At 73.1% G+C, this 15,885-nt stretch overlaps 2 protein-coding genes across 2 annotated transcripts; both read left to right on the top strand.

The window, feature by feature from the left end:
• Positions 1-451: 451 nt before the first annotated feature.
• SPATC1 (spermatogenesis and centriole associated 1) lies at positions 452-3,599 on the top strand. The gene is made up of 5 exons (XM_064505518.1): positions 452-704; positions 1,433-1,576; positions 1,663-1,983; positions 3,055-3,194; positions 3,267-3,599. The coding sequence occupies exons 1-5, from the start codon at positions 452-454 to the stop codon at positions 3,597-3,599; spliced, it is 1,191 nt and encodes a 396-aa protein (XP_064361588.1).
• A 1,607-nt stretch (positions 3,600-5,206) lies between these two features.
• On the top strand, positions 5,207-15,241 carry LOC135327389 (sphingomyelin phosphodiesterase 3-like). The gene is made up of 8 exons (XM_064505517.1): positions 5,207-5,853; positions 7,454-9,693; positions 9,774-9,846; positions 9,935-10,075; positions 10,947-11,040; positions 13,655-13,714; positions 13,830-13,983; positions 15,016-15,241. The coding sequence occupies exons 1-8, from the start codon at positions 5,841-5,843 to the stop codon at positions 15,109-15,111; spliced, it is 2,871 nt and encodes a 956-aa protein (XP_064361587.1). The 5' UTR covers positions 5,207-5,840; the 3' UTR covers positions 15,112-15,241.
• Positions 15,242-15,885: the final 644 nt, after the last annotated feature.

The following is a 15,885-nucleotide window of genomic DNA, read 5'->3' as shown; positions in this document are numbered from 1 at the left end:
GACCCTAACTCTGACCCTAACCTTAATCCTGACCCAACCCTGACCCTAACCCCTGCTTCTAACCCTAACTCTAAACCTAACCCTAAACCCAAACTATAACTCTGACCCTAACATGACACTAACCCTAAGCCTTAACCCAAACTCTAACCCTGACCCTAACCCTGACCTAACCCTGACCTAACCCTAAGCCTGACCTAACCCAGACCCTGACCCTCAAACCCCTGACCCCAAGCCCGCTCTGCTGCCCCCGCCGCGGGAGCCCTGCCGCCCGCCGTACCGTCCTCGCAGCGTCCGCGCGGGTGCCATGGCCCCGGCGAGCACCGCGGTGCCGGGGGGGCCCTGCCGCGCCGGGGGGGGGGGGGGGCTCGCGTCACAATGCGACACCGCGGCGCAGCGCCCAGCCCGCCGGGGCAGCCCGTGGGCCGCCGCGCGCCGCCCGGCCGGGGCAGCCATGGAGACGCTGCCCCGCGTGCCCTCGTCCAGCGCGGGGCTGGCCGTCTTCGCCTGCTACGACCAGCTGCGGCGCGAGATCCAGGCGCTGCTGGCCGAGAACGAGGAGCTCAAGCGGGTCGTGGACCTCCTCAAGGAGAACCAGCAGCTGCGCGACGTCATCCGCAGCCGGCCCGACATGATGCAGAAGCTGCTGCCCATCTTCACCCCCACGCCGCGCGCCGACGGCAGCCGCTCCAGCTTCTTCGGCACGGGTCAGGGCACGCGGCGCCGAGACGCCCCAGCCCCGTCATTGTCCCCAGCCCCATCCCCGTCCCATCCTCATCCCTATCCCCATCCCTGTCCCATCCTCATCCCCATCCCCATCCCATCCTCATCCCCATCCCATCCTCATCCCCGTCCCATCCTCATCCCCATCCCCATCTCTGTCCACTTCCCTATCCCCATCTCCATCCCTATCCCATCCCCAGCCACAACCCTGTCCCCGTCCCCATCTCCATCTCCATCTGCATCCCCATCCCATATCCATCCCTAGCCCCAGCCCTGTCCTCATCCCTGTCCCCAGCCCCATCCCATCCCTGTCCTTGTCCTTGTCCCCATCCCCATCCCATATTCATCCCCATTCCATCCCCATCCCATCCCCATCCCCATCCCTGTCCCCATCTCCAGGCCCATGCCATCCCTGTCCCCAGCCCAGCCCAGCCCCATCCCTGTCCCCAGCCCAGCCCATCCCTGTCCCCATTCCCATCCCATCTCATCCCCATCCCCATCCCATCCCTGTACCTATCCCTGTCCCTGTGCCCTTCCCAGCGCCCAGCGAGGGGGCTCCTGCCCGGGGGGGGGGGCCGTGCTCAGCCCAGACCAGCCCCACGCAGCCCCCTGCCCGCATGCCGGGGGGGGGGGGACAGCGGGTGCCACCAGCCCGCGCGGGGCCTCGCTGGCTCGGCCGCTCCGCAGAGGGGGAAACCCTGCTCCCCCGCAGCCGGCGGCACCGACTGGGGCCCGGAGCTGCCGGAGCAGGAGCCGTCCTTCGCGCCGGTGGCCGCGTCGCCCGCGTGGCCCGGGGAGCACTCGGCGGACTCCCGCCTCAGCAGCGGCCCGCTCTTCCCCCTGCCCCGGCGCCGGAGTAAGCCGGGGGGCGGCGGGTGCCGGGGGGGGGCACGGGGGCCGGTCCTGGGCACCGTGCTGAGCCCACCGCGCGTGTCCTCGCAGCCTTCCCGGGCACCTTCCCAGCCGGCACCGGCCCGGAGCCCTGCCCGCAGCAGCTCTCCTGCCCCCCGGACGCGCTCGGCCCCGGCAGCCCCCCCGCAGCCGCCCAGCCGCCCCCCGACCCGCCGGTCCCGCAGCCGCCGGCCCCGCTGGCCCCCATCCCGCTGCCGCCGGACCTGGGGCCGCCGGAGCCGCCGCTGGAGCAGTCGACGCCGGTGCAGCCGTCGCCCGACGTCCGCCCCAAGGAGTACCCGCGGAAGGTGGCCAGAGCCGTGGACCGGCCGGCGCCCATCCGGGAGAGCCCGCGGCCCGGCACCCACCGGGGTACGGGCGCGGGGACGGCGCGGGCAGGGCAGGACCCCCGCGAGCTCGGTGGCCGCTGGCCGGGGACACGGCCGCCCCTTCGCTGGGATGGCCCGGCGCGGAGCACGCCGCGGTGCCGTGCCGCCCCGCGGAGCAGCCGCTGCTGCTCGCACCAGCTGGCGGATTAGATGCCTCCAAATCCCCCTGCAATCCTCTCCCGCCCGCGGAGCAAATCCTGCGAGCCGGGGCCTGGCCCCCGCAGCCCCCGTCCCCGGGGCGCTCCCCGTTGCACCGTGTCCTGCACCGCCGTGCCGCCCGCGCCGGCTCTGCGAACCAGCCCTGCGCCGGCGGGAGGAACAGGAGGGCCGGGAGGAAGCAGGGCCCGTGCGCAGGGCACCGGCTCGGCGCTGCGGCGGGGCTGGGCGCCATATGGGAAAGCAGCAGGACCAAGGGCCGGTCCCGGGAACCCGGCGGCAGCGTTAGCCTGCGCGCAGGGGAAAAACACGCTGGCATCTCTGCCCTGCAAACCAGCACGCTGGTATCTCTGCCCTGCAAACCAGCACGCTGGTATTTCTGGCTCTGCAAAACCAGCACGCTGGTATCTCTGCCCTGCAAACCAGCACGCTGTTATTTCTGGCTCTGCAAAACCACCACGCTGGTATCTCTGCCCTGCAAAACCAAAACCAGCACGCTGTTATTTCTGGCTCTGCAAAACCACCACGCTGGCATCTCTGCCTTGCAAAATGAGTGCATGGGCCCTGCAAAACTGGCACGCTGGCATCTCTGTCCTGCAAAACGAGCACACGGGCATCTCTGCCCTGTGCAGCCAGCACGCTGGCACCCCTGCCCCTCGGCTGGGGCCTGCTGCCCTCCCGGCGCTGAGGCAGCGGGCAGGGAGAGGGGGGCAGGGGGAGGGGGGGCAGGGAGAGGGGGGCAGGGAGAGGGGGGCAGGGGGAGGCCCTGTGCCCAGCACGGTGCCGGTGGGCAGCATGGGGGCAGATGTGGGGCTGGGGGCGCCCGGCAGCGCAGGGAAGGGGGTGTCCGGCGTGGGGGGCAGCCCCCCAGCGCCCGCGGCTCCCCCCGCCCTCGCAGACGCCAAGCAGCAGACGTGGGAGCGCATCGTGGGCGAGATCGCCTTCCAGCTGGACCGCCGCATCCTCTCCAGCGTCTTCCCCGACCGCGCCCGGCTCTACGGCTTCACCGTCAGCAACATCCCCGAGAAGATCGTGCTGGTAGGCGACGCCGAGCCGGGGGGGCGGTGGGGGCCGGCACCGGCATGGCCCTGACCCCGTCCCCCCTCGCAGTCCGTCCTCAACAACTCGCAGGGGGGCTTCGACGAGCGGTACTGCGTCGCGGCGACCCGGCGCTACGTCACCCTCATGACCCGCCTGAGGGCCCTGGGCTACAGCCCCGAGGTGCACCCGTCCTTCGCCGAGTCCGTCGTCAACGCCTACGGCATCCTGCGGGAGCGCCCGGAGCCGGCGGGCCCCGACGCCCGCTCCTACGCCAGCCCGGGCTTCCTGCGGCGCGTGGTGCTGGAGACGGTGCCGCCGGCCCTGCAGCCCGACGCGCTGCTGCTGCTCGAGTGCCTGCAGCAGCTGGCGCAGGACGACGGCAAGCCGCTCTTCATCTGGTGACCGGCGCATTAAACCGCAGCGACAGCCCCGTCTCCCAGCCGCGCGGGGCCGTGCCGAGGCGCGGCTTTATTCGGGTGCAGCCGGACGAAACGGCCCCAGCGAGGCCGGCGAGCTGGCGCGGCACCGGGGCGCGCGGGGGCCACGCGGGCGCGCAGGCTCCCGGCCGCCTCGTCTCGTCTTGCCGGCCGGTGCCACGGCCCCCGTCGGCCTCCGGCAATCGTGGGGTGGAGGCGGCGATGCCGGGGGGCAGGCGGCGATGCCGGGGTGGGATGGCGATGCCGGGGTGCAAGGAGCAGCGCTGGGTGCTGGCAGCAATGTGGCAGGGCAATGAGCCCTGCAGAGGTGCAGGTGGCAATGCTGGGGTGCAGGCAGCAATGCCACGGTGGAGGTGGCAATGCCATTGTGAAGGCGATGATGCTGGGGTGCAGGCGGCAATGCCAGGGTGCAAGGAGCAGCATTGGGTGCCGGCAGCAGTGCAAGGAGCCCTGCAGGGGTGCAGGTGGCAATTCTGGGGTGCAGGCAGCAATGCTGGGGTGCAGGCAGCAATGCCAGGGTGGGGTGGCAATGCCGGTGTGCACGGAGCAGCGCTGGGTGCCGGCAGCAGTGCAAGGATTGATGCAGGTGGCAATTCTGGGGTGCAGGTGGCAATTCTGGGGTGCAGGCAGCAATGCCCAGGTGCAGGTAGCAATGCCGGGGTGGGATGACAATGCTGGGGTGCAGGCAGCAATGCCGGGGTGCAGGCGGCAATGCCGGTGTGCACGGAGCAGCGCTGGGTGCCGGCAGCAGTGCAAGGATTGATGCAGGTGGCAATTCTGGGGTGCAGGTGGCAATTCTGGGGTGCAGGCAGCAATGCCCAGGTGCAGGTAGCAATGCTGGGGTGGGATGGCAATGCCCGGGTGCAGGCGGCAATGCCGGGGTGCACGGAGCAGCGCTGGGTGCCGGCGGCAGTGCAGCAGCACAATGAGCCGTGCCGGGGCGCAGGCGACGGCGCAGCAGCGGAGGCAGCAGTGCCGGGCAGAGGTGCTGCTGCTGCTGCCGCGGAGGTGGAAGCACTTTCCCTTTCGGTTTGGAGCGGAGGAAGCAGGTCTAAGGCGTGAGGGAGGGCTGCGAGCGGCAGAGGCGGCTCTTGCTGCAGGTGAGGAGCCGGCGCTGGGGGACGGGTCGCGGCATCGCGGGAGAGGAGAGCAGAGCCAGGGCAGAGGCACTCCCAGTGCCGGGCCGGGCGCCCCGGCTGCCGCTTCGTGCTGCTGCAGCTCCGTGCGCACAGCCTGCGTGCCGGTTTACGGTGCAACAGGGTCCGGGCTGGACCGGGATGCCAGGGCAATGCTGATTTATGGTGCAACAGGGTCCAGGCTGGCCGGGATCCCAGGGCAATGCCATTTTGGGTGCAATAGTGTCCCGCTGGCCCAGGAGCCTGGGATAATGCCCATTCCGGGGGCAATAGGGTCCGGGCAGGGCCAAGGCCTGTGGCCGCCCATCAGGCCTGGCCTCGGGGCGCCGGGCGAGCGGGAAGCCCCCCACGCGGTGCTGCCGCGGGCACCGTCCCACGGGCACGCTCGGTCCCAGCGGGCAGAGTGCCGGTTCGGCCGCGCCAGGGCTTCCCAGGCGGACATCCCGGGCGGACGGGCGCCGCGGCACGGCCGAGGGGGCATTCTCCACGACCGGGCAAAGGCGAGCCGATTCCCAGAAACCCGGCGTTTCCTCTCGCCCCCGGAGCCCATTCGGCACACGGAGGTTGTGCAACCGCTGCAGGTGGATCTGCGCCGGGGGGGATTGGGAAAGGCGACGTCCCGCTGCCGGACGGCTCCCGGGAGCCCTCCGCTTCTCCCGCCAGGCTGGGCCCCCCCCGCAACCTGTCGCCCCACGGCGAGGGGTCAGCTGGGGATCGCGGCATGGCCGCGACCGCGGGACGCGGCACGCAAGGGGTTACAGCGCCGGGAGAGAGCGGCTGCAGGTGCGCGGCGGGGCAAGGTGCAGAGCCAATAGCGCAGCGCCGCGGGGCACGGCGTGGGGCACGGCACGGGGCACGGCGTGGGGCACAGTGTGGGGCACGGCGTGGGGCACCCGCAGCGCGCCCACGGCAGGAATGCGCCGCGCGGGGCGGCGCCGGGTGAAGGCCACATCTCCGGGCGCGCGGCCCGCGCGGATGTTTGTCACCTGCCGTGCTGCCCGAGCACGGACGCCACGGGGCACGGAGCGGCCGGTGGCAGTGGGGGGGCCGAGCTCGTGGCCCCCGGCTCCATGGGGCGCCCAGGTGAGTGCCGGCGGCCGGGGGGGCCCACGGGCACGGCGGGGACCCCGGGGCCGGCGGGTGGAAGGGGGCTGGGGGGCCGTGGGGCAATGCCCATTGCCTATTGACAGTGCCGTGGGGCAATGGTGCTGCCCGTGCCGTGGGGCAGTGCCCGCTGCCCGCGCCGTGGGGCAATGCATTGCAGGGAGCAGGCACGCCGGCACGCGCCGGCTCTCTCCCCGTCGTGGGCAGCCCAAATGGCGGCACCGGGTCCGGGGATTTTGGCACGTTTTCCTCACCCTCACCGGCGCAGGGCCCGGCCGGAGCAGGGGACGGGGACAGGGATGGGGACGGGGCCCCTCCGGCACCGGGCCAAGCGTGCCGCGCCGGCTGGCGACGGAAGTGACTCAGAGGTCACGGTGCTGGGTGGCCCGAGGCCGCGCCGGGATCCTGATCCAGCAGCCAGGAAACTTCCCTGCGGGAGCCGGGAAGCGCCAGGACCGGCCGGAGCGGGGCTGACTCAGCCCTGCCCTGGCGCCCATTACGCCCACGGCGCCGGCTCTACCGCGCGGCCTCGCCGGGCCGGGCACCCTGCGTGCCCTGGCGCTGCCGGGCAGGGCCGAGAGCCAGCCCCAGACGCGGGCGCAGAGGTGCCCGGGAACCGGTCGTGCCGGGCCGGCCGGAGCTTGCTTGGCCCCGCGCCCCGGCCGGCCCGTGGGGCAGGCGAGCCAGGCACGGCGGGGTCCGGCCGGGGCAGCCCGTCACCGGGGCGTCGCGCCGCGCTCGGCGGGGAGAGGCCGGGCCCCCGGTTATCCGCTGGCCTCCGCTTCCTTCCTGCGCCGCCGGCTCGCGCGCAGCCCTTCCGCGCGGCCCCGTGGGGCTCACGCCGTGGGGCCGAGCGGAGGTGAGCGGGGCGGCGGCGGTGCCCACGTGCCGGGCGCTGCCCGAGGCTGCGGCTGCTTGGGGACGGCGGGCTGCTCCGGGGACACCGGGACACGGGGACAGCGGGACCCCCCCCGCTCCGCAGGTGCTTTCGCCGCGCTCGGCCGCAGCCGGAGGACCCAGGCGTCCCGGGGAGGCAGAGCCCGCCTGCGGCCCGCCCCTCGCGGCCGGGGGGCCCAGGCGTCCGGGGGGCCCAGGCGTCCGGGGCCGGGCGCGGCGCCCGCCGGGTAGGGGCCGGGGGGGCCGGGGGGCGGAGCGGCGGGGGCGGGCGGTCCCCGGGGCCGCGGGAAGTTCCCACGGTGGCGGCTCGGGCCGCTGCAGCGGGGGGGGGGCGGCTCTGGCCGTGCCCGGTGCAAAGCGGGGGGAGGGAATCTGATCGCGGCTGCGCCCGGTGCAAGTGGGGGGGGTCCCGGTCCCACCATGCCCGGTGCAAAAGGGGGTGGAGGGGGGGTCTGATCTCAGCCGTGGCCGGTGCAAAGCGGAGCGGGGGGGGCTGGCCCCACCTGCAGCCGGTGCAAGGCGGGGGGGTCCCGGTCCTAGCCATGCCCGGTGCAAGGCGGGGGGGTCTGATCCCGGCCGTGGCTGGTGCAAAGCAGAGGGGGGGCTGGCCCCAGCCGTGCCCGGTGCAAGGGGGGGGGCCCGGGCCCGGCCATGCCCCGACCCCGGCGTCTCTCTCCTCCAGGCCCCACTGGCCGCCCTGGAGCCTCCGGGCAGGAGCAGCAGGAACCGGCCCTTCCCCTGGGGGCCCTGCCGGGCGCCCCGGCCCCCCCGGCCCCGCGGCAGCCCGCCATGGTGCTGCGGGAGTCCCCGTTCCCCAGCCGGGCCCTGGCGGCCCTGAACCGCCTGGCCGAGGGGCTGCTCTTGCCCAGCTTCTGGGCTGCCAACCGGCTCCTTGACCTGCGGGAGACCACGGCGGAGCGGAGGCGACGGCACCGCGGGGGCCGATGCCGGTGCTGCTGCGCCTGCGCCGGGCGGGCGCTGGCCGGGCTGGCGGGCTCGGCGCTGCTGCTGCTCTCGCTGCCCCTGGCCGCCCTGGGGCTGCTGCTGTGGCTGCCGGTGCAGGCGGCGCGGCGGCCCTTCGCCTACCAGCACGCCGCGCTCCCGGCCCCCGCCGCCGCGCCCTGGGCCCCGCAGCAGCGCCGCACCTTCACCTTCGTCAGCGCCAACCTCTGCCTGCTGCCCAGCGGCCTGGCCAAGTTCAGCAACCTGGGCCAGACGCTGCAGCGCGCCGCCTACGCCGCCCGCGAGCTGGCGCCGGCCCCCCCGAGCCCCGCCGGCGCCCGCGCCAGCCTGGTGCCCCCCGGGCGCGGGGCGGCCGGCGGCTACGGGGGGACCCTCTGCACCCCGCGGCGGCCCGGCGGGCGGCCCCGGGACAGCGTGGTGGTGGAGGTGCCCGAGGACGGTGGCGGCGGGGGCTTCGAGGGGCACGGGGACGCTGAGTATCGCGGGAGCATCGAGGACCACAGGGATGCTGAGCATCGCGGGAGCATCGAGGACCACAGGGATGCTGAGTATCGCGGGAGCATCGAGGACCACAGGGATGCTGAGTATCACGGGAGCATCGAGGACCACAGGGATGCTGAGTATCGCGGGAGCATCGAGGATCACAGGGATGCTGAGCATCGCGGGAGCATCGAGGACCACAGGGATGCTGAGTATCGCGGGAGCATCGAGGACCACAGGGATGCTGAGTATCACGGGAGCATCGAGGACCACAGGGATGCTGAGCATCGCGGGAGCATCGAGGACCACAGGGACGCTGAGTATCGCGGGAGCATCGAGGACCACAGGGATGCTGAGCATCGCGGGAGCATCGAGGACCACAGGGATGCTGAGTATCGCGGGAGCATCGAGGACCACAGGGATGCTGAGTATCACGGGAGCATCGAGGACCACAGGGATGCTGAGTATCGCGGGAGCATCGAGGACCACAGGGATGCTGAGTATCGCGGGAGCATCGAGGATCACAGGGATGCTGAGCATCGCGGGGGCATCGAGGACCACAGGGATGCTGAGTATCGCGGGAGCATCGAGGACCACAGGGATGCTGAGTATCGCGGGAGCATCGAGGACCACAGGGATGCTGAGTATCGCGGGAGCATCGAGGACCACAGGGATGCTGAGTATCGCGGGAGCATCGAGGATCACAGGGATGCTGAGCATCGCGGGGGCATTGAGGACCACAGGGATGCTGAGTATCGCGGGAGCATCGAGGACCACAGGGATGCTGAGTATCGCGGGAGCATCGAGGACCACAGGGATGCTGAGTATCACGGGAGCATCAAGGCGCACCGGGATGCTGAGTATCACAGGACCATCGAGGACCACAGGGATGCTGAGTATCACGGGAGCATCAAGGCGCACCGGGATGCTGAGTATCACAGGACCATCGAGGACCACAGGGATGCTGAGTATCACAGGACCATCAAGGCGCACCGGGATGCTGAGTATCACGGGAGCATCGAGGACCACAGGGATGCTGAGCATCGCGGGAGCATCAAGGCGCACCGGGATGCTGAGTATCACAGGACCATCGAGGACCACAGGGATGCTGAGTATCACAGGACCATCGAGGAGCACCGGGATGCCGAGCATCGCGGGGGCACCGAGGAGCCCGGGGCTGCCGAGGAGCGCGGGCGCATCGAGGAGCACTTCCCGGAGGACGCGGACTTCCTCTGCTTGCAGGAGGTGTTCGACCCCGGGGCGACGGCCGTGCTGCGCCGGCGGCTGGGCCGCTCCTTCGAGCACGTCCTCTACGACGTGGGCGCCTACGGGCTGCGCGGCCGCTGCGGCGGCTTCAAGGTGCTCAACAGCGGGCTGCTGCTGGCCAGCCGCTACCCGCTGCTGGCCGCCCAGTACCGCTGCTACCCCAACGGCGCCCACGAGGACGCCCTCGCCGCCAAGGGGCTGCTCTCCGTCCAGGTGCGGGGCCGGGGGGGGGGGGGGCAGGACGCCTGGGCTCCCCGCGGCGCGCGGGGGTCCCTGACCTGCCCCCCCGGCAGGTGCTGCTGGGCTCCGCGCAGGGCCAGAGGATCGTGGGCTACCTCAGCTGCACCCACCTGCAAGCGCCGGCGTGTGAGTGGGGCGCGGGGACGGGGCCGGGGGGGCCCGCGGGGGTGCCGGCGGGTGCAGGTGCCGGCGGTGACGCCGTGTCCCGGCGCAGGCGACGCCGCGGTCCGCGACGCCCAGCTGACGCTGGGGCTGCACTGGGTGCAGCTCTTCCGCGACGCCCACGAGGAGCGCGGCGACGTCGTGGCCTTCGACGTCTACTGCGGCGACTTCAACTTCGACAACTGCTCCCGAGGTGGGGCCGGGCCCCCGGCGGGGGGGGGGGGGGCCGGGAGCGGGGGGGCCGGGGGGGCTGTGCTCTGGCTGCGGGACGTCGGGGGACAGCCCCGTGCAGAGCCGGGGGGCAGGTCTGGGGGGGGGGGATGTGCTGTGGGGCAGGGGGTCTGGGGGGGGCATGTGCCATGGGGCAGAGGTCTAGGGGGGGACATGCTCGGGGGGGTGGAGTCTGGGGAGGTGCATGATCTTGGGGGTCTGGGGGATGGCATGTGCCATGGGGCAGGGGTCTGGGGGGGGACAGGCTTTGGGGGTCTGGGGGATGGCATATGCCATGGGGCAGGGCTATGGGGGATGGCACATGCCATGGGGCAGAGGTCTGGGAGATGGCATGTGCCATGGGGCAGCGGTCTGGGGAACGGCACATGCCGTGGGGCAGGGGTCTAGGGGGGATGCTATGGGGCTGAGGGGCTGGGGTCTGGAGGGGGCATGCTCTGGGGGTTTGGGGGGTGGCATGGGCTGTGGGGCAGGGCTGTGGGGGATGGCACATGCTGTGGGGCAGGGGTCTGGGGGGGTACATGTGCCGCGGGTTAGGGGTCTGAGGGATGTACTGTGGGGCAGAGGGGCAGGGGTCTGGCTGAGGGCGTGTGCTGTGGGGCAGGGATGTGGGGGTTTGCCCTGGGGCTGTGGGGCAGGGTTGGGGGGGCACCCTCCAGGGGGCAGAGGCTGGGGGGCAGGTGGCTCTGGGGCCGAGGGGTCTGGGGGGCTGCAGGTGGAGTGAGCTGCCCACACGTGTCCGTGAGCTGCCCCACACCCCGCGCCCCACATCCCGCACCCCACACCCCGCGCCCCACACCCCGCACCCCACACCCCGCGCCCCACACCCCGCGCAGGCGACGAGCAGAACCAGGCGCACCCCATCTTCGAGGAGTACCGGGACCCGTGCCGCATCGGGCCCGGCCGGGACCAGCCCTGGGCCATGGGTACGAGCTGCCCCCCCGCCGCGCCCCACTGTGCCACGCCGCTCCCTCCCAGCCCCACGGGGTCCTGCCGCCCCCAGTGCACCCGCCCCGGCCACGGCGTGGGGCAGCATGAGTGCTGCTCACTGCCCCGTCCTGCCCCATCCTGCCCCGTCCCGTCCTGACCCATCCTGCCCTATCCCGTCCTGACCTGTCCCTTCCTGCCGCATCCTGTCCCGGCCCATCCCACCCCGCCCCATGCCATCCCGTCCCACCCACCCCACCCTGCCCCATGCCATCCTGCCCCATCCCACTCCATCCTGTCCCATCCCATCTTGACCTGTCCTGTCCCGCCCCATGCCATCCCGCCCCATGCCATCCTGCCCCGTCCCATCCTGTCCTGTCCCATCCCGTTCCATCTCACCCTGTCCCGTCCTATCCTGCCCTATCCTCTCCCATCCCCATCCCATCCCATGCCATCCTGTCCCATCCCCATCCCATCCCCATCCCCATCCCCATCCCATCCCCATCCCCATCCCATCCCCATCCCATCCCCATCCCCATCCCATCCCCATCCCGTCCCATCCCCATCCCCATCCCCATCCCATCCCCATCCCCATCCCATCCCATCCCCATCCCCATCCCCATCCCATCCCCATCCCACCCCATCCCCACCCCATCCCCATCCCCATCCCCATCCCCATCCCCATCCCATCCCCATCCCATCCCATCCCCATCCCCATCCCCATCCCCATTCCCACCCCATCCCCACCCCATTCCCGCCCCATCCCCATCCCCATCCCCATCCCCATCCCCATCCCCATCCCATCCCCATCCCACCCCATCCCCACCCCATCCCCATCCCCATCCCCATCCCCATCCCCATCCCATCCCCATCCCATCCCATCCCCATCCCCATCCCCATCCCCATTCCCACCCCATCCCCACCCCATTCCCGCCCCATCCCCATCCCCATCCCCATCCCCATCCCATCCCCATCCCCATCCCCATCCCCACCCCATCCCACCCCATTCCCGCCCCATTCCCGCCCCATCCCCATCCCCACCCCATTCCCACCCCATCCCACCCCATCCCCATCCCCATCCCCACCCCATCCCCACCCCATTCCCACCCCATCCCACCCCATTCCCACCCCATCCCCATCCCCACCCCATTCCCACCCCATCCCCATCCCATCCCCATCCCCATCCCCATCCCCATCCCATCCCATTCCCACCCCATCCCCACCCCATCCCCACCCCATCCCCATCCCCATCCCCATCCCCATCCCCATCCCCATCCCCATCCCATCCCCATCCCATCCCATCCCCATCCCCATCCCCATCCCCATTCCCACCCCATCCCACCCCATTCCCGCCCCATCCCCATCCCCACCCCATTCCCACCCCATCCCACCCCATCCCCATCCCCACCCCATCCCCACCCCATTCCCACCCCATCCCACCCCATTCCCACCCCATCCCCATCCCCACCCCATTCCCACCCCATCCCCATCCCATCCCCATCCCCACCCCATCCCACCCCATCCCACCCCATTCCCGCCCCATTCCCGCCCCATCCCCATCCCCACCCCATTCCCACCCCATCCCACCCCCATCCCCATCCCCATCCCCACCCCATCCCCACCCCATTCCCACCCCATCCCACCCCATTCCCACCCCATCCCCACCCCATCCCACCCCATCCCCATCCCCATCCCCATCCCCACCCCATTCCCACCCCATCCCCATCCCCACCCCATTCCCGCCCCATCCCCATCCCCATCCCCATCCCATCCCATCCCCATCCCCATCCCATCCCCATCCCCACCCCATCCCACCCCATCCCACCCCATTCCCACCCCATCCCCATCCCCACCCCATTCCCGCCCCATCCCCATCCCCATCCCCATCCCATCCCATCCCCATCCCCATCCCATCCCCATCCCCACCCCCATCCCACCCCATTCCCACCCCATCCCCATCCCCACCCCATTCCCGCCCCATCCCCATCCCCACCCCATCCCATCCCCATCCCATCCCCATCCCCATCCCATCCCATCCCCATCCCCATCCCCCATCCCCACCCCATCCCACCCCATTCCCACCCCATTCCCACCCCATCCCCATCCCCACCCCATCCCACCCCATTCCCACCCCATTCCCACCCCATCCCCATCCCCATCCCCATCCCCATCCCCATCCCCATCCCCATCCCCATCCCCATCCCCATCCCATCCTCCCCATCCCATCCCCATCCCCATCCCCATCCCCATCCCATCCCATCCCCATCCCATCCCCATCCCATCCATCCCATCCCCATCCCCATCCCCATCCCCATCCCATCCCATCCATCCCCATCCCATCCCCATCCCATCCCCATCCCATCCCATCCCCATCCCCATCCCCATCCCCATCCCCATCCCATCCCCATCCCCATCCCCATCCCCATCCCATCCCATCCCCATCCCCATCCCCATCCCCATCCCCATCCCCATCCCATCCCATCCCATCCCATCCCATCCCCATCCCCATCCCCATCCCCATCCCCATCCCCATCCCATCCCCATCCCCACCCCATCCCCATTCCCACCCCATTCCCACCCCATTCCCACCCCATCCCCATCCCATCCCGCAGGCACGCTGCCTGAACTACCTGAGGATCTACGAGGAGCCCGTCTCCACCCCGGAGAAGCTGAAGCGGTGAGAGCCGTGCCGCTCGGGGACGCGGGGGGGGGGGGGGGGGGGCACGGGGATGCTCCGGCCCCCCACGGTGCCGCCCCCGCCCGGCCGTGACCCCCCCGTCCCCCCCCCGCAGCACCCTGGCGCAGGCGGCCGGGCGCCGCAGCTACCTGGCCGAGCCCATCCTCCGCGACGGGCGGCCGGACCCGGCGGCGCGGGGGCCGTGGCGGGGGCGGCGCGTGGACTACGTCCTGCACCGGGAGCCCCGCGGGCCCGCGGCCCTGCGCACGGTGAGGCCGGGACCCCCGACGGCGGGGAGCCGGGTGCCCCGGGGCTGGGGGGGTGGCGGGGTCCGGGACCCCCCGACGGCGGGGAGCCGGGTGCCCCGGGGCTGGGGGGGTGGCGGGGTCCGGGACCCCCCCGACGGCGGGGAGCCGGGTGCCCCGGGGCTGGGGGGGTGGTGGGGTCCGGGACCCCCCCGACGGCGGGGAGCCGGGTGCCCCGGGGCTGGGGGGGTGGCGGGGTCCGGGACCCCCCCGACGGCGGGGAGCCGGGTGCCCCGGGGGCTGGGGGGGTGGCGGGGTCCGGGACCCCCCCGACGGCAGGGAGCCAGGCGCCACGGGTCCCGGGGCTGGGGGGCGGCGGGGTCTGGGCCCCCCGACAGCGGGGAGCTGGGTGCCCCGGGGCTGGGGGGGTGGCGGGGTCCGGGCCCCCCGACGGCGGGGAGCCGGGTGCCCCGGGGCTGGGGGGGTGGCGGGGTCCGGGACCCCCCCGACGGCGGGGAGCCGGGTGCCCCGGGGCTGGGGGGGTGGCGGGGTCCGGGACCCCCCCGACGGCGGGGAGCCGGGTGCCCCGGGGCTGGGGGGGTGGCGGGGTCCGGGACCCCCCGACGGCGGGGAGCCGGGTGCCCCGGGGCTGGGGGGGTGGCGGGGTCCGGGACCCCCCCGACGGCGGGGAGCCGGGTGCCCCGGGGCTGGGGGGTGGCGGGGTCCGGGACCCCCCCGACGGCAGGGAGCCAGGCGCCACGGGTCCCGGGGCTGGGGGGCGGCGGGGTCTGGGCCCTCCGACGGTGGGGAGCTGGGCGCCGTGGGTCCCAGGGCTGGGGGGCGGCGGGATCCGGGCCCCCCCCCTCGATTGTGGAGAGCCGGGTGCCGCGGGTCCCGGGGCCGGGGGGGTGGTGGGGTTCGGGCCCCCCCGACGGCAGGAAGCCGGGTGCCCTGGGGCTGGGGGCGGCGGGTCGCGGGGGGGGCGGCGGGGTTCGGCCCCCCCGGCGTCGGGGCGGCGGCGCGGGGGGCCCTTGCTGAGCGGCTGCCGCGCGGCAGGAGGAGGCGGCGGTGTCGGTGGTGACCCAGCTGGCCGCCCGCTCCGACCACCTGCCCGTGGTGCTGCGGCTCGCCGTGGGGCCCGCGCCCCCCTGACCGGCCCCCCCCGAGCCCCGACGGCGCGGGGAGACCCCCCCCTCCACCCCCCCGCCCCGGCTGCACCCAGGCCTGACGCCCCGCCGAGGGCCGCGCGTTTTTAGCAAATAAAGCCGGGGCGCTCGGCGGGGCCGTGCGGTGCCTTTATTGCGGGGAGGGGGCTGCGCGGAGGGGAGCGCGGGGGGGTCCGGGGGGGGGGGGCGGCCGTGCAGCACGCGGGGGCCGAGGTCGTGGGCCGGGGCCGGCTGGTGCGACCCCCCGGCATCCCAACCCCCTGCCCCAAATACCCCTGCACCCCCCCTGCTCCTGCCCCCCCTGCACCCCCCCCGCGACCCCCCGGCATCCCAACCCCCTGCCCCAAATACCCCTGCACCCCCCCTGCTCCTGCCCCCCTGCACCCCCCCCCGCGACCCCACGGCATCCCAACCCCCTGCCCCAAATACCCCTGCACCCCCCTGCTCCTGCCCCCCCTGCACCCCCCCTGCAGCCCCACGGCATCCCAACCCCCTGCCCCAAATACCCCTGCACCCCCCCTGCTCCTGCCCCCCTGCACCCCCCCCTGCAGCCCCACGGCATCCCAACCCCCCTGCCCCAAATACCCCTGCACCCCCCCTGCTCCTGCCCCCCTGCACCCCCCCCTGCACAGCCCCACGGCATCCCAACCCCCCTGCCCCAAATGCCCCTGCAACCCCCCTTTCCACACCCCCCCCCGCATAGTCCCATTGCATCTCCTACGGTCAGGCACCCCCCCACCTGCACCCCCACTGCAGCCCC

Source organism: Dromaius novaehollandiae, chromosome 2 (genome assembly GCF_036370855.1).
Source record: "Dromaius novaehollandiae isolate bDroNov1 chromosome 2, bDroNov1.hap1, whole genome shotgun sequence".
Lineage (NCBI taxonomy): Eukaryota > Metazoa > Chordata > Aves > Casuariiformes > Dromaiidae > Dromaius > Dromaius novaehollandiae.
Note: the sequence above shows the minus strand (reverse complement) of the source record. Positions and strands in the feature narration are given on the sequence as shown.